The sequence below is a fragment of the Phoxinus phoxinus genome, assembly GCF_949152265.1.
Source record: "Phoxinus phoxinus genome assembly, chromosome: 16".
NCBI classification, from domain to species: domain Eukaryota; kingdom Metazoa; phylum Chordata; class Actinopteri; order Cypriniformes; family Leuciscidae; genus Phoxinus; species Phoxinus phoxinus.
In genome coordinates, this window is record NC_136891.1 from 2,667,088 (window position 1) to 2,693,489 (window position 26,402).

The 26,402-nt window shown below is 38.7% G+C and overlaps 1 protein-coding gene and 1 long non-coding RNA gene across 3 annotated transcripts in view; one reads left to right on the top strand and one right to left on the bottom strand.

Moving 5' to 3' along the window:
- disp1 (dispatched homolog 1) overlaps nt 1–26,390 on the top strand; it is a 77,445-nt gene extending 51,055 nt beyond the window's left edge. For both annotated transcript variants that reach the window (XM_079584085.1, XM_079584084.1), the window contains exons 2-8: nt 2,669–3,135; nt 15,754–15,783; nt 16,858–16,981; nt 17,612–17,739; nt 20,626–20,723; nt 21,556–21,653; nt 21,753–26,390. In XM_079584085.1, coding sequence (XP_079440211.1) covers nt 2,693–3,135; nt 15,754–15,783; nt 16,858–16,981; nt 17,612–17,739; nt 20,626–20,723; nt 21,556–21,653; nt 21,753–25,319 — 4,488 coding nt within the window. In that variant the 5' untranslated portion in view covers nt 2,669–2,692 and the 3' untranslated portion in view covers nt 25,320–26,390. The remainder of the gene's footprint in view (nt 1–2,668; nt 3,136–15,753; nt 15,784–16,857; nt 16,982–17,611; nt 17,740–20,625; nt 20,724–21,555; nt 21,654–21,752) is intronic.
- LOC306983572 lies at nt 3,756–5,885 on the bottom strand. The gene is made up of 3 exons (XR_013794392.1): nt 5,672–5,885; nt 5,358–5,588; nt 3,756–4,650 (listed from the first exon to the last, which is right to left on the bottom strand). It is a non-coding gene; the product is annotated as an uncharacterized lncRNA (long non-coding RNA).
- Nucleotides 26,391–26,402: the final 12 nt, after the last annotated feature.

Here is a 26,402-nt window from a genome sequence, read left to right on the forward strand (position 1 = left end):
ATATTTTAATCGTTTGACAGCCCTATTTTTTTTATTAATCTTTGACAAAGATGAACCTATATTTAATTTCTACAGTGAACAAAGTGTTATTTTACACTTAGGCCGCTTGTAGGATAAGTGTGCTGTGTAAAGTGTGAGTACCCGGAGAACCAGACCAAAAGAAAGTTCCTGATTATTACTCTGAGCGTTCATAATGCTGCATGTGTTCTTGGGTCTCCCGTTTCAGAAAGCTCTCTCTATCTGCCTGCTTTTTAAACGGATGCGGTTCAACTGCGAACACAACCAGATTTGTTGGTGTGAGAAGGTATTTTGGACACTGTGTTTACAGCACACACACACACACAGGAGCGTCAGAGCGGAAACCTGCTCACCGCTGTATCAAGCGAGATCTTTCATGCACTTATTTTGGATGTTTCTTGCAAAGTTTCGCCCTGTGGTTTGAGACGATCTTCAGTTTCCGATGGAGTCTTGCAGGTCTCCACCTGTCACGTGAGAATGTGGGTGATTTACTTGACCATGGCGTCAGTGTGTGTGTGTGTGTGTGTGTGTCTGGGCAAATTTCCAGTATCACAACTGTGCGTTTACCTGAGCAACTCTCTGCGTAACTCGCCAAAATTTGTCTTTTTGTGAATCTTCCCGAAGCAAACTTTTGTGTAAAATCATAATTAGGATGGAAACGCCACTTTTAAGATTGACTTAAAATAAAAAAATCGGATATTTTTGACTGACAAAATGCCGGCAGAGTTGTTCAAAATCGTTCTTTTTAGCAAACTGTGTGTACACAAGCACTGTAGTCAATGCTGGAGTTCATGTGTAGAGCCGCTGGTGACACTTCCAGCACAGTTTCATGTTGTGTCGAGCCGCATTAGTGTTTTAAAAATAGCGATTTTGATGCTATCATATACGTGCCCCATGCACTCCCACTCAAAAGGCATTTTGACCAAAAACGGAAATACGGTCAACCTTAAAAGTGGCGTTTCCATCCTAATTATGCTTTTAAGCGAAAGTTTGACTCTGGGTAGATTCACAAAAATACCCTAGGTTGCATTTTGGCGAGAGTTACGCTTTAATACGCTTGGGTCTTATTTTACTGTGATATGCATGGCGTGAACTGTAAAACATCCAATGCAACATTTAATATCGGCCCATGTCATTCCTCTGCAACAGTTTCCTGGCCATGGAGGATGAAATTCAAGCATACCATGAAACGTAGACTCCTCTGCTGTCTGTCCAATGTGTTTGAACCTGTTCTTTTCAATCAGACAGCGCCTTTGAAATTCACTTTGTTCACAAAGCCATTCTTCCTGATATTCCCCTAGTGTTGGTAACCGAGAACCGGTTTGCTGTCTGAAGTGGTTCTTTTTTTCTTCTTTTTTTAAAATGCTGCAACCAAATGATTTCCCTGAGATTCAGTTATTATAACAAACCACAGTGTACTGGAACTATGAATCCCATTTAGTTTGTTTAAAGTAAATGAATAACATTTTAGATTGACTTGAATCCTCCTGTCCAGTTTACATGTCAGTTTCCTTTTTTTTTTCTTTTTTTAAATAGCGTAAGGCATGTTAATAGAATAATTATTCAATCTTTTAATTATTTAATAACATATAAATAATGCATGTTCTAATTTTCCAATCAATTAATTTTTTGCTTTAAATCACAGTTTGTAAAGTTGTGTCTCATCTTGGAGTTTGTTGGTTTGGGTTAAACTTTAATGAAGAATAAATAAAAAGTAAATGAGCAAAATACTTTCAGAAATCAAAGATTTGTGAACAAATGACTTTCTTTTGAATGATTCATTCTCGAACTCCTGGGTTATTGGTTTGAATCAATCGAATGATTCGCTCATTATGTGAATAATAAAGAAGCTGGAATGATGATGAGTTAATAACAGCAAAATCGTAAAAGTGGAATCAGAACCAAAATTATATTTCTTGTGTTTTCACCAGCGTTATTACAGTTAAAAATAATAAAACCATAAAAATGTTTAATTAATCCAAAAAAATAATAATACTTGAATTGAAATAAGATAAATTTGAACTAAAATAAATTTGAGAAAAAACGTACAAAAACATTTTATTTCAAGGCAACATTTCTCATTTTAATTTGATGCGCTAAAATATAAAATGTCAAAAAAATGTGTGAATAAATGGCTCGATTTTAATGATTCTCAAAGTAATTGGTTTGAATCCATCGAATTATTCACTCATTATGTGAATAATAAACAATACAAATAAAAATTAATAAAAGCTAAAGACATAAAAAAAACGAATAAAAATTACAATAAAAATTCTAAAACTAAAGTTCATGAATAAAAATAACTATATTAGTATCTCAGTGCTACTAAAATAACTCTGGTTTCCACTTATCCAATGGCTTCTGCCTCACTAAAGGGGTAGTTAGTTACACTATAAAGTTCACTTTCATTTTTTTAGTAAACCCATTGCCTTAAAATGATTAAGTAAATAAACTTAATGCTTAATTGAAAAAAAAATAGTTATGTGAACTTGACCATTCCACATTACTTAATTTTTTTGATTACGCATGATTTATTTACTCAATAATTTTAAGGCAATGGGTTTCCTCAATTTTTTTTACGTTAAGTCTGATCGCTTTTTACAGTGGTGTATCTGTACATGAGTGACCGTGATTGTGTGTTTATGTGCAGATTAAGTCCTCATCAGGAAGGATCATGGCCCTGAGCGAGGGCTTCCCCGACCTCCGACCCCTCAGCAACGGCGGATCCTCCACGGGTTTCCCTGCCACTAATGCCAATGAAGACCCGGACCAGGACCAGGGGGTGCCGGCGTCCACTCATCCCGATGACCAGACCCGGTCGAGCCAGAACGGCGGACTCAAAGCCAACGGAAGCGCACGTCCATCCTCGCCGAGCTCCTCGTCCTCGTCACATGATTCTCAGAGGTTGGCCGTTCTGCTGCCCAACTCCCTGCCTCCGGCGTGTTGCGTCTACTGCTCGCCTCGGCCGGCCGAATGCTGCGCCGGGACCCCGCAGGACCTCGCTCTCTTCCAGAGCGCCCACATGGGCTCCTGCTGTGTGCAGGGCGTGCGCTGTTTCTGCATGCAGCATCACTGGCAGGAGCATCTCCAGAACCAGCCCAACATGGCCACACTGAGGTGAGCATCTCTGAAAACAACTTCTTTTAAAAAAATGTTTTATTACATTTTAACTAGAGATGTTTTTATAAGCTGTCGACCCCAAAAAACAAGCGTTTAAGGACTTAAAAGTGGACACAGGCTGGAACGAACGGGTAAATTGTGGGATCCTGACACTCAGTATGCATTAAATGAGTTAAACATTTGGTCACTGGTGAGTCAAATATCCAAATGTCAGTTTTATATATTATATATTATTTCTGTATAATATTCTGTATAATTCTGCTGATTACGTTCTCCTCCACCGGGCGTACGTTAGTTCTCAGAGTAATGAGACGCGTTACGCTTGTCTCAACTGCCTGATCCACTTTTAAGTCCTTAAACGCTAATTTTTTGGGGTCGACAGCTTATAACAACTTATTTCTGGGTTTCTTAGCTTGTTTGCTGGACACCTCGTCACACAGCAGCTTTTAGGCATTTTTCTGTCTTTAGTTAAAAGCAAGAAATGACAAGGAGGCAGCCTCTCGCAATGCAGTCAATGGAGGCGGTTGGATTGTCCCCCCCCCCCCCCCCCCCCCCGGTGTGGCCGTGGCCTAAATACGCTCTGTCTCTATAATAAAAACAAGTTTAAATGGGTAAATTTTCTATAAATATTTTTGAGTCTTCATTTTCTTTTCTGACATAGCTACTCCAGTTCTTGTTCAAATGCACTAGACATGCAGATTCTGTGCATTTTGGGCACTTTTTGTGTGAAATCATATTTATTTTGTCCATCAAAAGTGTGCTTTCACTTTAATTGAGCGTGAGCAGCGCAGCAGAAATAGACTCGGCGCCGAAACCCGCGCTTCAGCTTCACTGCTGCTCACGCGGCACTCCTGCTCCCGGTGGGAACGCACTCATTGATTAACATGCACGGTGAAAAAAATACGCGCCGCTCACGCTTGAGGTGTGAAACGGCCGTAATTCACGATGTGTGCACGTGTGATGCTGATGTTGCGCGATGTTAATCATGCGGCTGCTGAGTGCATTTGACCGGCATAAAATCGGCATAAGTCAGACTGACCGGCCGATCACGTGAAAATCGGCCAATTCCGGTCACCAGCCGATCAATCAGTGCATCTCTAATCTTAACTAAACAGAGACATATACATTTCCATGTAACATAGAAGAAGAAGAAAAGCCTCTCAGTATTTTACATTACTTTTATGATGGATGGATGCACTTTTTTGGGCTTCAAAATCTCAGGTACCATTCACTTGCCATCATAGAGCTGGAAAGAGCCAGGACAATTTCTAAATCACACGAGGTCCCTAGATAATACTGATCCAGTGCGAATAGGGCTAAAGATGAAGCTGATGTAATCAACATCTCTTACTCAGACAGGAGCATGTTGAGGATCTGTTTCTGCTGGATTCAGTGTCTCCTCCATGGTTCTCCATCAGCCTTCTGCACGGGTCCACACGCACGCCGTCTCCGTGTGCAATGCATCTGAGCAGCTCATTGTGCTGTCGTGATGTTTGACTTCTCCAGTGTTATCTGGAAGCACATGAGAAAGATCTGGAAGCATTCTGAGCTTCATTTATCCTCACATGGAGCCTAGGATGCACATTTTTCAGAATTATGTTTTATTTGTTTGTTTAAAACAGGAAAAACATTATGTTTTTGAAGTTTAGAAGTCTCTTATGTTCAAGGTAAGCCTGTATTTGATAAAAAATGCAGAAAAAAAAAAATATTACAATTTAAATTAATGTTTTATTTATTGTAATACACTTTAAAATATAATTTAGTCCTGTGATCTAAGCTGAATTTTTAGCATCATTACTTCAGTGTCACATGAGCCTTCAGAAACAATTAAAATATGCTGATTTAGTATCAATGTTTACATATATATTATTTATATATGTATTTTTTTTAGGTTAGATTTTTTTTGGGGAAACTTCAACTGACATTGAATAATGGTATATATATATATACACATACATGCATACATACAAATATAAGCTTCTATGAACATTGGATCGTGGCGTAAAATATATATTTATAATATGTAAAAAATAATATCTTTGCCATGCTGTCATAATTAGATGTTTTGGTAATAGACACATTTATTTTTGAGCATGTTGAGATCAGCATCGGCGTTAAAGCTGATAAAATTAAAAATATAATTTTATCATTATAATAAAATAATAATAATTGCCCTTAACCAGAATGGTTTGGGCGAGATATATCGTGCCTCCGAGTACCTGCAGCTCTCCCAGGAATGAGTGATGCAGCAGAGACGGACGGCAGCTGATCTTCCCGAGGAATGATTGATTGTGTTTGTTGACTGAAAAAGAGGGAGCTGACATGTAGCCATCTGGGGTCACGTCACATGTTTAACCCTTCCTGACACGCTTCATTTCCCTGACCCGGGTTTTGCGTCTCTCACCAGCCAGGTGCAGAACCGTGAGTGTGAGATTTGGACGTCTCCTCTCCTGATAATTAAACATCAGATATGTTCTGATTGGCTGATTTTGTCTGCATTTCCACTTTCACTGAGGACGGGAACAATGCTTACCGGAGGAAACTTGTCTTGTCGTGTCTGGTTGAGAGTGTGTGAGTCAACAGATGCTTCAGTCCGCTAGTTCAACTTCAGATCCCTTTCAGGAAGATGTTTAATCAACGTCAGAAGCAGAAACTTTGATCCATTCGTCCCAATGTTGAAAGAATCACATGAAGCTTCCAGGTCTTTGTTGCAGGACAGCGTGTGTGTGTGTGTGCGTGTGTGTGTGTGTGTGACAGCTGCAAGCCCCGACCAGCCAACTAGCCTGAAAATGATCTTTGTGTTCTCGATTTCATGGTGTCGTATTGAGAAGCCTTTACATGTTATCAGGAACAACAACTGTTTAGCTCATGTCTCTCAATCTTCTGAACTTCAGTTCTGAGTCTGACATCTACATTTTATCTGATCATTGAATCATTCGCCGTGCCTGGTGTCAATAAAAGCTTTTATTGGACTAACAAGGAAGTTTTCAGTTCTGAAACTTACAAGATATTCTTATAGTATGACCTCTTATGTCAAAAGCAGGAAAATTCATCGGCCCTTTAAGTTAATACACTTATTGAAAGTGTTGTTTAGCAAACTCATCTTCAATATATTGTTGTAAAAAAAAATGTTTTTTTGTCCAGCCTTAAAGGTAGGGTAGGTCAGAATTGTCGAAAAAAAACTTTTATTCAAATTTGTTTAAACTGTCTTTATATACCAATGCATAATTAAAATGTAAGTACTCTGATAAAAAGAGTATAAAAATCGAGTGACTCTAGACCGTTTAATCTTCATTAAACACAGCTCATTAATTCCATTCACTCCCACCTAAAAACGGGTGCGCGACTGCGCGCACGTGGGCAGAGCCAGTAATAACGGCGGTAGTAATGGCGACGTCGAGTGACAGTCGCGCAAGCCAATCCTGTGATTCGTCCCGAATGGAAATAATGAGCTGTGTTTAATGAAGATTAAACGGTCTAGAGTCACTCGATTTTTATACTCTTTTTATCAGAGTACTTACATTTTAATTATGCATTGATATATATAGAAAGTTTAATCAAATTTGGTAAAAAGTTTTTATATAAATCCTACCTACCCTACCTTTAAGGCCATTGCACACTGAGTCCGAAATTCGCATCCGAAATTTTCGCACGTTAAAAAATAAATACGACCTCACGTTATGTCAATCACGCTTGCACACTGCCTCCAAAACTTTCGTCCGTCATAATTTTTTTTTAAACGGGTTCGATTTTCTGCGTTTTTCGCATCCGTAACAAGCAGTTTGAATGGTGCTTTGACAATTCAGAGCCACCGAATCACGAATACGAAAATTTCGGACTCAGTGTGCAATGGCCTTTAGGCTGCACTTTTGGAAGTTGAGTTTTGCTTAAATGCTTTATTAATGCTGTCATGTGTGTTTTGTGTGTCACAGCTCTGGAAAGATTGATACACAAACACTTCAAGCGTTTTTAATCCCTAGCCGGCCTCGCTTTAGCTCTAAAGCGTGCTCAGAAACGCATGCAGTCGAGCAGAACCGGGGTTTCCAAACCCCCTCGGTGCTCGTGATCCACCAACACCGCCAGTCCACTTACTTCAACATTACTTTTGGCAGCTCGATTGCACTTTAACACCAGCCAAAAACAAGGATGTGTTGTTTTTTTATATAGCTAAATGGTGCCATAAGCATTTTTATTCCATTATTCAGTGTATGCATAAATGTCAAAGTTTTGGGTCTGCTTTTTGGAGCTTTTAAAGCTAGTTCTTGTCAGGTTCTCGTCAATGTTAAGAGGTTTGAGATCTTTGAATGTTGTTTTGCATTTAATGCGAGGTCTGTGTGCACTGAGCTGCATGCTAAGCATGAATAAAACATTTTCTGTTGATGCATCTCAGGTCTTTTGGTGTCTAACTTGGTCCGGGTGCGTGAGGAACCCGTAGAGCCGGTGAAGATGCCCAGTGAAGATCAAAGCCCACCTGATCCCATAAACCATGATCAAAGACCGAGCAAGCAGGACCCAGTCATAACCTCAAATTAGGCCGATGTCTAGCTTGCTTATTCTCGTTTACTAAACAGATTGAAGCCTGTAGAAGGGTGAGGGAACAGCTGGAATGCATTAAGTCGATCTGGGAGCGTCTTGTATTTGATGCTAACGCTACAGGTGCAGTTATTATTATCCCGATCAAAGAGAAGATCCTTGCAGCAATTGCCCTTGAACATTTTTGGTCCACTTCTAATAAATCGTGGCTTTATTCAAAAATGTTTCACAAGGAACCGGAACAGTTTTCATCCTGAATGTACAGATAATATGCAACACTTGGAGAATCATGCGTTTTAAGGCTCTACTTCGAGCAAAATCGAAGAATAACTGGTGATTTTATATCTAACTAAATCAGGCCACAACTAAGTTCTTCTGGAGTTTGTTTTAAGGAGTTCAAACAGCTTGCCAAACATTTCTTCTATTCAGTCCGTCGAGATCAGACGATCTCCATGAACACACTGATCTGCTTTATTGTAGAAAAGGAAGTTGTAATTCTAATTGAAAGACGCTGCTTTTCATGTTTGAGTCCTGTTAAATACGATAACTATTAAAGTCCCCCTGTAGTCAATAATTGTATCCCTTAAAACTCATCTTTAATCACTAAAATGACATATTCCAATGTTGTTTCCTTGAAATTGTTTTTCTTCATGCCTTAAAATATCTTGAATGTAACTCGACACCCTTGCGTCATTTAGTATACGCGATTCTATAAATATGCAAATGAGCCCCGCCTCCACTCACTCACTCACTCAGAGATCCACTGGTTGACGATCACACGTTGATCTGATTGGTTACAAGGTAGTTTGTGACGTCAGAAACACCAGCGATTTCAAACCGTGTTTTTGAGACTGTCTTTGGTTCACTGCAGTTTTAAGCAGAAAATACTCAGCAATGCTGTCGACTTGTGAATTTACACATGCTTTGTCTTACAGCATATTAATAACACCACATAGACATATAAACAACATTAAAAACTGATTTTAACCACAGAGGGACTATACAATAAATATATAGTTCAAAATATAAAAGAATAGCAGAGTTCACACCACAACTATAATGATAACCACTCAGAGAAAATCACTTTCAGAAAAAAAGTTCTAGCTGATGAATGATAAAAACCATGACAGCCAATCAGAATCCACCAGACATTTTCAGAATTTTATTTAAAAAATTTAGATTTTTTTTTTTTGTGAAAAAAAATTATAAGAAAGTTATATAATTGTAATTATTATTGTTTTATTATTAAAATATATATTTTATATACTACTGCTACTAAAGTCAAATTTACTGTATTTTTAAAATACGGATTGTTTCAAACTCAAAGCAGCTTCCCATTAATAATACTAAATATAAAAAAATCAAGTTATATTACTATTGTAATATTTCACTGTAAAAAAAGAAGAAGCTATTTTAAGAAAATATAAGAATTTTATTTTAAAATGGCATTATTCATTTTCAAACTTTAAACCATCAAGCTTTTATTTTGACAGAAAACTTCTCGTTACAAATTTGGGAAGATGCACATTATAAGTGTCCCAAACTCAAATGCAAAGATAAGTTTGTCTGGAGCCAGATTTATCGTGAACCGAGACGCTGAACACACAACGTATCATGAGATGCTCGCGTGTAAACGAACACAGTGCCGCGCTTCACAGTGAAACACACAGCGCATATATTTATTTTAATTAAACCGCTGCCTTTGCCATTATTTAACTGCACTTAACCATGTCAAGATTTCAGTTTCATTTCCATTAAATGTCCCAGTTAGGAATTTTCCATTAGAAATCCCATCTATCTGTCTTGAAATCTCTCAAAGTCGCGCTATCTCACCTGTCCCTGCTAATTTCCTGCCTTCTCCTTTCATTTCCTCTCTTCCCGGTACAGTTTTCCGGTCTCATTCACACTCAAAACCTTCTTTCTTCCTCGAACCGCACACCCTCTTCTAAGCAGAGCTTGTGACGTTGTTGTTTTCCCCGAGTGTTGTGTTGCTAAGACTCATGGGAAATACACCAGTACAGTCTGGCTTTTGCGTCTGGGGTCGTGAACTTCTTTCTTAGATCCTGTGGCCTGAAAAAAGAAAAAGAAGAACCTGAATTTAGTGAGAGAAACAAGCCCAAGCCTTTGAAATCTCAATCAAGCTTTGGTAAAAGTGATATTCTGCAGGATTGCCTGTCTGATGTTCTGCTGGATCTGGATGTTGTACGCAAACAAAGAACTGTGCCTGCGGTGCGCTTGCTAAATGAGTTTGGCCCATGTCTAGACATGCTTGATATTAAAGAGAGTCTATGTTGCTATTCACACACTCTAAGAGTTGAATGAAATTATTCTTGAGGCTTTAAATAGGACCTATTATGCTCTTTTTTTCCAAAGATGTTGTTTTTGAGCTCTACTAGAACAGGTTTTCTTGTCCATGCTTGAATGTTCATTATTTTCCCCATATTCTCCATTGTTGCGGCTCCTCTCTTCCCAGTCTGTCAGTAGCGCTCCGTTTACTTCCTGTCTCTATGAAGCCCCTCCTTCTGAAAAGCACACTGTGCTCTGATTGGTCGCCTGGATCAGTGTGTTGTGATTGGTCGGGCGCTTCGAGTGTGTTTTGGGAAATGTCCCGCCCCTAACCATAACCGCCAGTTTAACACTCTACTAACTCACTCAACCAGGCCCCGCCCCTTTATTCTGCATATTAATTATTTAAATGAGGAATATTGTGACGTGTTCATTCCTGGAAGAAACTCAAGACTACAATGGAGGCGTTTCAGGAGTTCAGAAACATAGATATACATAATAAAGGCTAGATGTCTCGCCCGCGCTGCTGGCCAATGGAGGTCGACGTCCGCACCTGGCGGCCATCTTGTCACAGTCGGCTCGCTCACTCGTAACATTGTGTTTTAATGGTGCATGTACTTTTTAAAAAACCATAACTTGCTCAGTTTTCTACCGATTTTCAAACGGGTTAGTTTGTTATAAACGTCAGAGATGTAGTTATGACACTGCATACTTATGAATAATTATAATATTATATATTTCAACATGTTCAAGCATCCAGAATTATAGCTACGTTAATAACGTTTGTAAGAAACAAAACCGTTTGTAAATCCGTCCAGATTTCAGCGAGATACGAGTATTTGTGTTCGTGCAGATCCCTCACCTTACATCAGGTACCATAGAAAGCTTGACTGTGACAAGATGGCCGCCGGGTGATGACGTTAGAGACTCCGCCGTAAGACATCTAGCCTTTATTATGTATATCTATGTTCAGAAACTCTTAGTGTGCTGTTTTATTCCTGTATTGAGAAGTGGTTTTGGTCATCTGAATTATAGCTACACTGTGTAGGAATTACTCCCATCTAGTGGTGAAATTGTATATGAATACCAACTGAATATTACTTTCTAGCCCCTCCCATTCCGAGGGCGTTTTAACTCCTACGGTGGCCGTATTATTTCAAATCTGCCGGCCGTCGCGAGTAATCTCCCGCTCGCATTCGTCACGGCGCCACTGAGTGTAAAAACGCGAAAAGGCAAAGCTTGAATTTCCAGTTATGTCTCTCTTTGACTGATGTATTTTCAAGATGGAGGCGCAACATGGCTTCCGCCATTCGAGCAGCTCACCCGTATGTATCATAAATGGCAGATTCTACACTTAAGAGAATACTTGATTAGTTGGTAGAAGTAATTATACATTAATGAGCACATATAATTTTGAAAGAACAAAGTGGTTTTGCTAAGAATACAATCGTACTGCCATAGTAACCATGGCGACAGACGTGGACAACTGCGTAGTGCGTAACGTCTAGCTGCACGCTGTTGTTTAATTCAAATATTATGGACCATGGCAAGCAGACTTTGGGACAGAAGAAGAACTAAAACGAGGATCAATATCAGCGTGACGTTTTCAAGATGTCGAGAGCTAGCGTCCGCGGCTAACTTCGCTTTGACAGAGATGTCACTCTTACATGTACTTTATTAGACAGGTGAGCAAATGTACATAAAACTAATCAATGTTATATAGCTCAACATGATGAAATGTTAGAATATGATCACTGTTATTCTAATGTTGATCTAGCTTACTGCTAGCCTCATACAGACAAACTAACACAGAATAACATTATAACTTTAACACACTCAAATGCAGTTTAGTGTGATAGTGTAGAGCGAGTGAACAGCGCTGCGTTACCTCACAAGCTTCATTCGTCTAATAAACTGTCCTGTGTGAGTAATTCAGCACTTGCGCATAACGTTAGTTCGGTAGATTCATGTCCTCATTGCTTTATATCCGCGGGACTCGCGTGTGGCGCTGATATCTGTCTCTCATTAGCACTCGCGCCTGCTTCACACCACACTCATGATAAAAACATCAATGTCACTCATCCATAAACATTATTAGATCCATCCGCATGACGACAAGATCCATAATTCTGCTTATCACTGCGTCATCAACCTACACCTGTGTTATTGGAAGAGGTTAGCGACCCCTAGCGGCGAAAAAAATTACATATTGTAGCTTTAACTTTTTTAGAGGTGCTATAGTCAATTAACTAAATATCTTTTACACTTGAGTTTAGTACTTTATTTGGTAATTTTGGTCAATTTTGATGCATTTTGTCCATTTTAAGTGAAACATAAGTGGCAAGAAATGTGTTAATCAGGTTTACACATTTCACAGTGCATCGAAGCGTGTTTTATTCTGTGTTTTGGCGCTTCAGCTGTCGAGTACTTGCAGCAGGAGGCCAGTAGATAATGAAGATGTTTCTTGGACAGCTTGTAACTGTTTGCCACAGTGTTGAAATCCAGCCTGGAGTCCATATATCCACATATGTCAAAGCAGAGAATGTGGAGATATCAGGCGTTGACCTCTAGACCTCGTGGATTGAGCCTTCTCCAGTTCTGCACACGTGTGCACATCATTCACATGTGTGCCTTTATGGTTTTTATTCTCAGCTGTTGCTATGATTATAGTTTCAGCAATGCCCAATAAAAGCTGAATGTCAGCCTGAAGATAAATCTGATTTGCAGTGTTTTAAATACTAAATGAGGAATGCTGCATTTTTTTTTTAAATCTAAAAAACATACTAATATTATAAGGGCAACCCAGGAAACATTATAAAATAATAAAATAACCCCATGTCATGGGACTTTAACCGTTATGATAAACAGGTGAAACTCGAAAATTTTTAATATGGTGCAAAAAGTTCATTTATTTCAGTAATTCAACATAAAAGGTGAAACTAATATATTATATAGACTCATTACATGCAAAGTGAGATATTTCAAGCGTTTATTTGTTATAATTTTGATGATTATGGCTTACAGCTTATGAAAACCTTTTCACAATATTCTAATTTTGAATTTGAGGTTTTCATAAGCTGTAAGCCATAATCATTATAATCAATATTAAGTTACATATCTACATATTTCAGTATTTTATTTGTTATAACCCTCTGGTGCTCTTCTGTTTTGTTTTATTTCAATGCAATAAATTTACCGTATTTTAGTTTAATAATATTTTTTACTTAATATTTTGTGTTCTTATGGGATTTTCTGGTACTAAATAAAATGTATGCAGTAGCTACAGTATAATCCATTTGTTCACTTTTTGAACATAGACCTGAAAATTAAATGTCCAACTTAAACAGTCTTGAAAGTTTGTTCTCTTTTTAAAGACGACACTTAGCAGATTATTGCTTAAGTAAAAAAAAGTTTAAAAAGAAGTGAACCAATTTTTTTTTTTTTTTTTACATTTATTGCTATAAAACAAATGCGGTTTAAAATTTTTATAGGAAAAATAAATTTTCTGAAACACGTTTTACTCTAAAACTGCGAGAAAATCAAAGCCATTAATGGGAAGCAAATGTTATCTAGTGGCAGCGTTTGGTACTGCAGCCAAACTAAATCTGACTGAAAACTCATTTTTTGAGATATCAACCTCAAGTTGTTTAGATTATGGCATAATTAGTAGATTATTGTCAGATTTAGTTTGGCTGCAGTACCAAACGCTGCCACTAGGTAACATTTGCTTCCCATTAATTTCCAATGCGCTCATTTTTGACCAGGAGGAGCACAAGTCTGACTCTTGTTTTGTTTTTTTTGTTTTGTTTTTCAGGACCATTTAACCTTTTAAATACATTTTAAAACATTTTCTTTTTGTGTGTGTTCACATAGCAAGTGCCAAAGTTTCATACTATTCTGATGAAGTAAAAAAATTCCAGTTTTTTATTTTTTATTTTTTTTTATTGACTGAAGAGCACCCGAAGGTTACCAGCTGAGAAGCTCCGGCGGTAGATCATCAAGTGTGCATGTACTTGACTGAACTTGAATGTTTGTTGTTTTCTCTTTCAAGCCACTATTTTCCATCTTCCTCCTTTGACCTCTGACCTTCACTCCCTCAGTAACCATTCCTCACCCCGTCACCACACTGTTGTTTGACCCACTGCCCCGTATTTTCTTTAGTAATTAACCTTTTTAGCTGTAAACATTTGTTAGTTCCTACAATAACATTTCTCCACAAAACGTGTGATGCAGAACACCAGGCTGCTGTGATAGTGATGTTATAGAACAGTACTATTCAAACTAACTACACTTATTTCTTTCCTTTTTCTGGCTAACCAGAGAACAAAAGTTGCACACATCCAAATAATGAAATCACACAGGGGGGACGACGATGACGACTCCCAAATAGCATTCAAGAACTGTTGCACTCCAGTGGAATAATCCGTCCCGATATCTCATAAGCGTTATTCCACTTTGGACCATCTCTCATTCACGCCCTTGAATTCCTCAGCCGTGACCCAAACATGGAGCGTTCGCTGATAGCACACTTTATAAATCATTGCATTGGTTTTTTCCCCTGTCCTCGCTACGCTTGCACAGGAAGCGGGGGAAATCTGGTCCTCGTTATTTACTCTTGGCTTTGGTTATTTGATTATCGTCTGTCTGCATGTACTTCTCTCTGATTGCACGGAGAAGGACACGCACCTCTCCGTTTTTTTTTTTTTTTAAGCCTAATGGGACTCACCTTGAGCCGAATATGCAGATGCTTCAAAGTCTGAGTGCTTGCAACATCTGGTTGTTGCATTAACGTGTCCGTTGAACTTTCAAAGGGATTTACGGCTGCTCTAGAAGTCGCCCTGTGGTGAAAAATTCTTGCCAATGGCTTTTGTTCATATGTGCCTCCCAGTGCCATAGCAACCACTAATTATAGCATTCCATGGATTCCCTTTTAAGACGACGAGGAAGAAAATTACAGCCACCTCTTGGCCCTGTGACCCCACTGCTCACTATGTAATATAGCAATATTGGTTGCCTTCAAAGATGTCCTGCCTTATGATTTGTTATTAGTGGTGTTTGTTTAGGCAGGCTCCATTTATTATTTTTGCTCATATTTAGAGTATTAAAAAGCATGCAACTCATCATGCATCTGTATATTGCAATAGCCAACAATACATTGTATGGGTCAAAATTATCGATTTTTTGTATTTTTATGCCAAAAATCATTAGGATATTAAGTAAAGATCATGTTCCATGAAGATATTTAGTAAATTTCCTACCGTAAATATATAAAACATGTATTTTTGTGAGTGAATGCAACACAATCGTGAACATAAATGCACAACTTTAAAGGAGATTTTCTCAATGTTTCCATTTTTTTTGCTCCCTCAGATTCCAGATTTTCAGTAGTTGTGTCTCGACCAAATATTGTCCTATCCTAACAAACCACACATCAATGGAAAACTTATTCATTCAGCTTTCATTTAAAACATTGACCCTTGTGACTGGTTTTGTGGTCCAGGGTCACAATATGCATGAAGGTTGTAGTGTGCATGCTGATGCCATTTTGGTGCGAGAGCCTCTAATATGAACATCCGTGATGGTTTTGATTCAAAGAAAGCAGCAAGAAGAAACTTGGAGACTGCTGTGATGTCCCGACAGGAATGTGTATGTGGTCTAGATCTCGCTGTTCAAACACAGTGTGCGGTTGGTTAAAAATACACTGTCATGAAAAAACATGTCTCTCCACGCAGGTAGTTTTAATCCACCGTTTGGCTCTTAAATCTAATTGATTTATGCTTTTTACTTGTCTTCCAGCCCTCCAAGGCCTTTCCGGTTTCCCAAAAGGTAAGCTCACTGTTGAACTCCTTTTTCTTTTTATTATGAGATTTTAATAATTCAGTAAAACAAATTTTTTTTAACAAAAAAAAGTTATTTACATTTTTTTTTTATTATTACTTTGTTTTGCATGAATTTAAGTGGTAATGTATTGAAGTTTCCGCTATTGAATAAAAAATAAAAAAGGTAATTGCGACTATTTATTTCACAATTCTGACACTTTTTTTTTTTTTCACAATTGAGTTTACATCTCGCAATTCAGATTTCCCCCCCTCAGAATTGTACTTTATAACTCGCAATTGCGACTTTATTTCTGAGAAAAGAAGTCCGAATTGTGAGAAATAAGTCGAATTGCGAGATATAAACTCACAATTGCAAGAAAAAAGTCAGAATTGCAAGATTTAAACTCGCAATTGCGAGATATAAAGCCCAATTCTGAGAAAAGTAGTCAGAATTGCCTGACAAAAAAGTCAGAATTGCGAGATAAACTCACAATTGCAAGAAAAAAGTCAGATTTGCAAGATATGAACCCACAATTGCAAGAAAAGTCAGAATTGCGAGATATAAACTCACAATTGCAAGATATAAACTCACAGTTGCAAGAAAAAAGTCTGAATTGCGAGATATAAACTCACAATTGCAAGAAAAAAGTCAGAATTGCAAGATATAAACTCACAATTGCAAGAAAAAAGTCAGAATTGCAAGATATAAACTCACAATTGCAAGAAAAAAGTCAGAATTGCAAGATATAAACTCACAATTGCAAGAAAAAAGTCAGAATTGCGAGATATAAATGCAATTGCCAGAAAAATTTCAGAATTGCCACAAAAAGTCATAGTTGTGAGTTAAAAACTCGCAATTGTTAGTTGATATTCCGCAATTCTGACTTTTTTTCTTGCAATTGTGAGTTTATATTCCATAATTCTGACTTTATAACCTCACAATTCTCAGAAAAGAAGTTAGAATTGTGAGCTAAATAGTCGCAATTATCTTTTAAATAGTTTTTTCCCGTGGCGGAAACAGGCTTCCAGAGTAATGTGCATTAAAAGATTGATATAGAGTATGAATCTTTCTCAATTGCAGTTATGCGGAGCTCATTGCTGATTGGCCGGTGGTGGTGTTGGGGGTGTGCACCGTTCTCATTGTGGTTTGTGCTCTGGTCGGTATTCTCGTGCCTGACCTGCCTGACTTCTCAAATCCACTGCAGGTGAGCGTGAGGAACATTTGAACTGAAATTTCAGCTACCGAGTTTTTTTTGGCCGAAACAGCTTTTTTTTGGTTTTGGCCTTACCGTAAAATGATATAGTCAACCAAACAAAATTGGGCATCAAGACCTTCAGTGTAACTGCGGCCTAATTAGCGCTTCTCTGATGGCACGTTTTGACTGTTCAGCGTCTATTTTGTGCGCTCAACGTGGATAAGTTACAACAATTAAACATGTCAGCTGTGTAGACACTAGCTCTGGATCGACTATATTATTTTTTTTATTTTAATCGGTATTGATATGGTTTCTTAAAATCCCCCTGCAGTCAATAATTTTATCTTTGATCACCAAAATATCATATTTAGGTGTTTTCAGTGCATCCCAAATTGTGTGTTTATATAGTATATAGACAATTTTCAAAAACGTACCATGCTGCAATGTTTCTTCATAATATTCTGTCCAATAACATGGTTTTGCCATCGTGCCAACTGTTCATGAATTCTATAGTAATTCAAATTAATTGACATCCCTGCTCTTATTGTTGTTATTAAACCCTACAATGGATCAAATCCTGATGGAATAATGTCCTGCCTAAAATGTCTAGAGAAGATTTGTTGTCATTTGTCTTATTAGGGATTTGAACCGAGGGGCACGGCAATAGGCCAGAGACTTGTAACATGGAACAACATGGTGAAAAACACGGGATACAAGGCAACGCTGGCCAACTACCCCTTCAAATACGCAGATGAGCAGGCCAAAAGGTAACCGAGTCCACTTCTTTCTTATCTGATGATAACCATATTTTCCTTGTTCGTATTCATCAGATGATTGATGTGAGGATTAGAACTCAGTTATGGGATTGCAGCGTCTAGGATTTTGGTTTTGTAGTAGAGAACATGCTCTTTATTTATGTTTATTTGCAAATATGCATCTTTAAAGGGGTGCTATAATGTCCTTTTCACAAGATGTAAAATAAGTCTGATGTCCCCAGAGTGTGTGTGTGTGTGTGAAGTTTTAGCTCAAAATACCCCACAGATATTTTTATACAGCATGTTAAAATCGTCACTTTTTGAGGGTGAGCAAAAACACACCGTTTTGTGTCTGTCCCTTTAAATGCAAATGAGCTGCTGCTCCCGGCACAGGGGGCGGAGCTTCAAGAGCTTGTGTGTGTGTGTGTTAGCAGCTTCGATTACCTCACACACACATCCACTGAACATTTTAAAAACGTTTAGCCTTTTATGTCAAAACCAGAGTCAGACTCCAGAAGAAGAGACAACATGTAGAAGCAACAGGACATTTCTGAATGCTTAGTTGATGAATTTTTGAAGCTTATGCGTAACTATCTTCTAGTCATTGATTAGCATAATCTGTCATGATAATCTATAAATCGTGTTCTGGGGGCGGGGTTTATGTAAATGTTAGGGTTTGATGTCACTAACCCGTGAGGAATGTCGTGTAGTTCCTACCAGCCGTTTGTTGTAGTCCTTAAAAAGCGATTTCTTTAAAAGAATTTCTTTAAAAACTAACTAAAGTTAGAAAAGTGAAATCATAATCAAAATGCCTTTTAAATGCATAAAATTCAGCACATCAGAAATGAATAAATTCACAAGAACTCTGGTCAAGCGTCCTTATTTTATGTATAAGTGAAATCTAATACATTGACAAGCCGCCCAAATGACTCCTGGAAAATCAAAACGCTTTATATGTATTTTTTTGCTCCTGAATAGCAGTTCCTGGTAATGAGATGTGTGTTGGCTCATCTGATCCGGATCATTGTTAGTTGGATTAGAGATCATGACGGAAGCGTCCTGAAAGAAAGTGAGCGTGTGCACAGGCGTCTTCCCTCTGATTAAAGAGACTTCCTGTCTGTGGAACAGGATGTGCTGTCAGAAACGGTCCTGCCCTCTGTCAGTAATAATGATAACGGGCATTTAAATCGCAGATCTCTAATGGCAACAGTGTGAGGAGGGTTTCCTGTGGTTGTGTGCTGCATCGTGCTCTGGAATTAATCATTAGAAAGGATAGTCCTCTTTAGACATTCTTCTAACTTTAACGTTGCAACTACATGTCAACTAACTCTCATTATTATTAGTAGGGTGTTAGGTTATGGTTAGGTGTTAGGGTTCGGGTTAGTAGAATAAGTAGGCATGTAGTTATCTGTTGGGGGGGGGGGCATCAAAATAGCAGATATTAAGCAGAGAGTCTACTTGTACTCTAATGAGAGTAAGTTGACATATACATAGATAAAGTGGACTATTGAAATAGTGTTATGATTTTTCTTTCTTTAAAGGAACACTCCACTTTTTTTTTTTGGAAATAGGCTCATTTTCCAGCTCCCCTAGAGTTAAAAATTTGAGTTTTACCGGTTTCGAATCCATTCAGCCGATCTCCGGGTCTGCCGGTAGCACTGTTAGCATAGCTTAGCATAGATCATTGAATCTGATTAGACCGTTAGCATCTCTCTAAAAAAAAATGACCAAAGATTTTCAATATTTTTCCTATTTAAAACTTGACTCTTCCGTAGTTACATCGTGTACGAAGACCGACAGAAAATTAAAAGTTGCCATTTTCTAGGCCAATATGATTAGGAACTATACTTTCATTCCTGCGTAATAATCAAGGATCTGCTGCCGTACCAGCAGCGCAATGGCCTTTCTTGGCCTAGAAAATCGCAACTTTTCATTTTCTGTCGGTCTTAGTACACGATGTAACTACAGAAGATTCAAGTTTTAAATAGGAAAAATATCTAAACTCTTTGGTCATTTTTTTGAGAGAGATGCTAACGGTCTAATCGGATTCAATGATCTATGCTAAGCTATGCTAAAAGTGCTACCGCCAGACCCGGAGATCAGCTGAATGGATTCGAAACGTTAAAACTCAACTCTAGGGGAGTTGGAAAATGAGCCTTTTCCTTTTCCTAAAGTGTTCCTTTAAAGGTTGGGTAGGTAAGAATTGTCTAAAGAACTTTTTTTCAAATTGGCTTAAACTGTCTTTATATACCAATACATAAATTAAAATGTAAGTACTTTGAAAAAGAGAGTATAAAAATTGAGTGACACTAGTGTATTTAATCTTCAAAAAACACAGCTCATTAATTCCATTCGGGACGAAACAAGTGATTGGCTTGCGCGACTGTCACTCTCCGTCGCCATGACTCCCGCCGCTATTACTGGCTCCGCCCACGTGCGCGCTGTCGCGCACCCGTTTTTAGGTGGGAGTGAATGGAATTAATGAGCTGTGTTTATTGAAGATTAAATACACTATAGTCACTAAATTTTTTATACTCTCTATTTCAGAAAACTTGCATTTTAATTATGTATTGGTATATAAAGACAGTTTAAACAAATTTGAATAAAAGTTTTTTTAGACAATTATGACCTACCCTACCTTTAAAGCTGTCTAAATCTGACAAGAATCAGATAGCAAGTTAAGAACCGCTAGATTATGGTTTTGTCTGACAGAGATTTGAGGTTTTATTTGGGTTTCTTTCAACCTAAAGAACAGTGGTATATAGACTATAGCCTGAGTAGATATATTTAATTTTACACAAAGGTAAACAAAGCTGCGAGGGGACAGACATGCAGCCAGAGCCATATTTTTAAATGCATTGATTTAATTTGCAAATACTCTCCTTTTCTGTGTTTCAGTCACCAAGATGACAGGTGGTCCAAGGATCACTACGATAGAAAGAAAAGACAAGCGGAGTGGGATTTCAGTAAAGACAGTTTCTTCTGTGATGTACCAGGTGAGTTTTTACATTCACTCTTTATCGTATAGAAATTACCACACTCCAAAAACCATATATCCGTAGGTTTGGTGTTCAAAAATACAATAAAAGCAGTCATATTGTAAAATGTTACAATTTAAATATATTTAAATAATTAACTATTGTTTTCTATTTCATTTATTTATTTTGAACATATTTTAATTTATTTTAATTTAAATGTAATTTACTCCTGTGATCAAAGCTGAATTTTCAGCATCATTACTCCAGTCTTCAGTGTCACATGATCCTTCAGAAATCAGTATAATATGATTTACTGCTGAAAAATGTATTATATCAATATACAATATTAGTCAATATACTGCCAAAATTAAGCACAGATGTATGAAATACACTATTGGAGATGTGGTGACATGAATCACATCTGCCACCTAGTGGACCAATGAGAAAGGTTTTTTTAGTTTAAAGGGTCACAACCCCAAAACATATTTTTTGAGATGTGAACAGATATGTACAGGCTGCAAACAAAACTTAACAATGCCTTTGTTCTTTCTGTGTTAAACTGATCTGTTGTTTGTTCAGAGACTGTAGTGCTTATAAATGTCATGAAAATATTATTAGACCTTTTAAATGTTCTTCTGCGTTTCTTCATTTTGGGAGTTTGTAGTCATATAGGGTTGTATTTTTATCAAGGCGCCCTCAACCATGTTTGTTTTCTTCTCTGTGGTCATATTTTAATATTCATATGTCTGTATAATGAGTGTCTCCCACTTTTCCATTTTTTTAAGAACGGCCAGGCTAAAATAGGTTTGGTTTCATGACACTCTAATTACCAAATGTTGTCTCTCTACAGGTGACAGCTATTCCCGACTCGTATTTGCCTCCGCAGAGGGAAAGAACTTGTGGAATATACAGGCAATAAAGTCCATGTGCAATTTTGATAACACACGGGTATGTAGCATTGCATTGCATGTATTGGTTATACCATTTGTAGATGCATGAGGTAGGAAATGTGTTTTATGCTAATGTTTTTCATGTTTGATTCTTCAGGTTCGCTCCCATCCCCAGTACTTGGATCTGTGTCAGCGCACAACTGCTGCCTCCTGCTGTCCCAGCTGGACACTTGGGAACTACATAGCCGTCCTTACTAATAAATCCTCCTGCCAAATGATCACAGAGCGAGATGTTTCCCACACCCTAAAAATCCTGCGCTCCTGTGCAAAGTATTACCACAACGGCACCCTTGGTCCTGAGTGTTGGGACATGACCACCCGTAAGAAGGACCTCAAGTGTGGCAACGTTCCGCGGAAGTGTACAAAATACAATGCCGTGTATCAGATTTTTCACTTTTTGGTGGATAAAGACTTTCTGAACCCAAAGAACACCGAGTACCTTCCACCTAACCTCAAGTACAGCATGCTCTTCGCTCCCACAGAGAAAGGAGAAACAATGATGAACATTTACTTGGACAACTTTGAGAACTGGAACTCCTCGGATGGGATCACGACCATCACAGGAATAGAATTTGGCATTAAACACAACTTGTTTCAGGACTACCTGCTAACAGATACCATGTATCCCGCAATAGCTATTGTGATTGTGTTGGTGGTTATGTGCGTCTACACAAAATCAATGTTCATCACCCTTATGACCATGTTTGCTATCATTAGTTCTCTGATTGTCTCGTATTTCCTATACCGTGTGGTCTTCAACTTTGACTTCTTCCCCTTCATGAACCTCACTGCGCTCATCATATTGGTGGGAATTGGTGCAGACGATGCCTTCGTGCTCTGTGACGTCTGGAACTACACAAAGTTTGACAAACCCAATTCTGAGCTCTCTGAAGCGGTAAGTGTTACGCTTCAACACGCGGCACTCTCAATGTTTGTAACCAGCTTCACCACAGCCGCTGCCTTTTACGCCAATTACGTGAGCAACATCACTGCTATCAGATGTTTCGGTGTATACGCTGGTACTGCCATCCTGGTTAACTATATACTGATGGTCACCTGGTTGCCAGCTGTGGTGGTCCTACACGAGCGGTACCTGGTCAACGTCTTTACATGCTCTCGGTCACAACACCGCCAGACGACGGGCATTACAACGTTTTGGACAAGCCTTTGCCAAATGGTCAGCAAGTGTCTTTTTAGCATCTCTGAGGCCTCACGGATTTTCTTTGAGAAGGTTTTGCCTTGCATCGTGATCAAGTTGCGCTACTTGTGGCTCTTGTGGTTCCTGGGTTTGACAGTGGGTGGCGCCTACGTTGTTTGCGTGAATCCTAAGATGAAACTGCCTTCTCTGGAGCTGTCGGAGTTCCAGGTGTTTCGTTCCTCCCATCCCTTTGAACGCTACGATGCGGAGTACAAAAAACTCTTTATGTTTGAACGGGTCAACCATGGGGAAGACCTACACATGCCGATCACCATCATTTGGGGTGTTACTCCAGTTGACAGTGGAGATCCCCTGAACCCCAAAAATAAGGGTAAACTAACACTCGACACAACCTTCAATATTGCGAGTCCTGGGAGTCAGGTTTGGATTCTCAATTTTTGCCAGAAGCTTAGGAACCAAAGCTTCGTGTTCCAGTCGGAGGAGCAAGACTTCACAAGCTGTTTCATGGAGACTTTCAAGCAGTGGATGGAAAACCAAGACTGTGAGGAAGCATCCGTCTATCCCTGCTGTAGTCAGTCCACGTTCCCTTACCGGCAAGACGTCTTCGAGTTGTGCATCAAACGAGCCATTATGGAGCTTGACCGAAGCACCATCTACCACCTCGACAGCAAGACTCCAGGCCCAAGGTTTGACATCAATGACACAATTCGAGCAATTGTGCTCGAGTTTCAAAGTACCTACCATTTCACTCTGGCGTATGAGAAGATGCATCAGTTTTACAGAGAAGTTGATGCTTGGATTGAAGAGGAGCTGAGGGATGCTCCTGAGGGACTGAACTACGGATGGTTTGTAAGCAACTTGGAGTTCTACGACCTACAGGATAGCCTTTCGGATGGGACTCTTATTGCTATGGCGTTATCGGTGGTGGTGGCCTTCAGCGTTATGCTCCTGACCACCTGGAATATCATCATCAGCCTCTACGCCATCATATCCATCGCAGGAACCATATTTGTAACAGTTGGGTCGTTGGTGCTCTTGGGTTGGGAACTAAATGTGCTTGAATCAGTGACGATCTCAGTTGCTGTAGGTCTCTCTGTGGACTTTGCTGTTCATTACGGCGTGGCGTACCGTCTTGCCCCAGAACCAGACAGGGAAGGGAAGGTGATTTTCTCCTTGAGCAGAATGGGCTCGGCTATAGCTATGGCAGCACTCACAACATTTGTAGCCGGTGCAATGATGATGCCATCCACAGTTCTGGCCTACACCCAACTGGGCACGTTTTTGATGCTAATCATGTGCATTAGTTGGGCTTTTGCTACGTTTTTCTTTCAATGCATGTGTCGCTGTCTTGGTCCTCAGGGCACCTGTGGACAGATTCCTTTGCCAAAGAAACTCCAGTGCTACACCTTTACAGAGCACACGCCTGAAAGCCAATCTAATCCAAGCCAAGGTAAACTTGGTGCTTGCTACACGACTAAGTACCAGATAGATAACGCAAGAAGTGAGGGTCGACATGAACACTATGAGCTTGAGCCCTTGGCGCTGAATGTCAGAAATGAGGAAAAGGCTTCCGACGAGGAACAGGAAGCATGTACACAGTTCCACAACGGCATCACTTCTCATCACTCAACCATGTGCTCACCACACACTCCACTGAAAAGCAACACCGACTCAAGAGAACCCAATCCTGAGCTTGAAAATGGCTCAGAAATTTCACATCCTCATCAGTACACTTACAATACAAGGTGCACATGTGAGAACTCAATGCATCAGTATATGAGGGAGCGAAAAAGGACTTATCATCCTTGCAGCCAATCTCGAGAAACCCAATGCTCCGCTAATCAGACCAATCGCTTACCTGTGGGTCAGAGCTTTCAGTCCTCATGGGATACGACGCACACTCCCGCTAACTGTGGCCACTTTTGCTCTCAGAGCCAAACATCAAGACCAGTCCCTCACAGATGTTTCCCTGGAGGTTACAGCATGCAAACAGTGCATCTTTTGCATCAGGCCCTGTTGTCCGATACTACAGTGCACGATGAGTCTCACATCAGTGCATGTGGCCCCAATTCGCCTCTACCAGAGGACCAGAACTTTCCAGCTCACATTCAGTTTCCAGATGTTCAGCGCTGCTCTTTGCCTGACACAACTCAAGTCTGTACTGTTAATCATGATACACAGAAGACTGGAGACCTAGGATTAAATTCCCAGACCCCTCAAAAAATACCATTGAACCATATAAAAACAAAAGTAAATGGCACTTGTGTTTTAATACAGGACAGTCGTGAGATTCGCGAAGCGATTCCAGTGGTACCGGAAGAAAGTGTCAAATTCAATCAAAGTAACAAAGACAATAATGAAAGGGCAGAGCCTGTCTCTCCCAAAATAAACTGTTTTAAAAAGACTGTAAAAGTGAAGTGCAATTCTGCAGAGTTTCACAAGCCAAAAACCAGCGTGCCTACTATTGCCATTAAATCAAAAGCCTCATCTGAGAGTTTATGCTAACATGTAAACTTAGTGTTAGACTGCGATATCAAAGCATATTGTGAAGATTTAGCACAGAAAAGCAACTACAGGAGAGCATTCCTTGACATTGTTTATGTGAATGCTGACATGACGTCAAGGAAAACATTTATATTTGAAAACAAGTCTTATTTAAGAAGACACTATTTTAACCCACTGGCTGGTATTTGTGTGACCTCTCATATTTTTTTAATATCTGGCCACAGGCCATCACTTTTTCATGAGAACAAAACAAAAAAAACGTATCCAGAATTTATTTTCCTGCACATTTCATATGAACTTGTATATATATTTTTTGTGTGTATTGTGTATGTATTGGAGTCATGCACTTTTTTTTTTGTTGATGTTGATTTGATTGTTTCGCCTGTAAAGTAAACTTCAGTAGTTCATGTGCTGGTGATTTGAAAGACTGATTGTGCTTTGTTTCAAAGTTGTCGTTGTTTCTTCCCAGTTTCTTAGATAACACTGCCGCCTTCAGCAGTGTGCAAACATTTACATTAGCCTCAGGACTTCAGGAAAATTTTAGTCAGTTTATGACTTTAAACTGAAGAATTTTTTGTCAAATATACTAAGTGTGAATTTAAGTGTACAAATGTGTCCTTGAAATATTCTGTATGTCTCACCCAAACATTTATTTATTAAGTCATCTTAAAAAAAAAAACTAAGTCATCTTAAAAAAATAGGGAATTTTTTTTAAAGAAAGATAATCACCCAATTTTACATTACTATTTATTTTCTATACAATTTGTTTTTGGTTATTTAATACTGGGTCTACAAATAAAGGCTGCTGTCTGGTATAATAATAGTAGCAATAATAATTCAAATGTATAATAGTATAATAGTACAATATATATTTTATGTGAACGTGTCACCTGATATGTGCTTTTTTTTTTTTTTGGAGTAACCATCAGGTTTATTGAAATAACAATGCAAGTCACGTTTTAACAAGTAGTGTCACACAGATATTTTGATACTTGGTACAAATTATTAAGGCTCAGTATGATTTATTCAACTTTATTTGCCAAATCCTGGAACATTATGAAAAATTTAAATAAAAGCTATTGC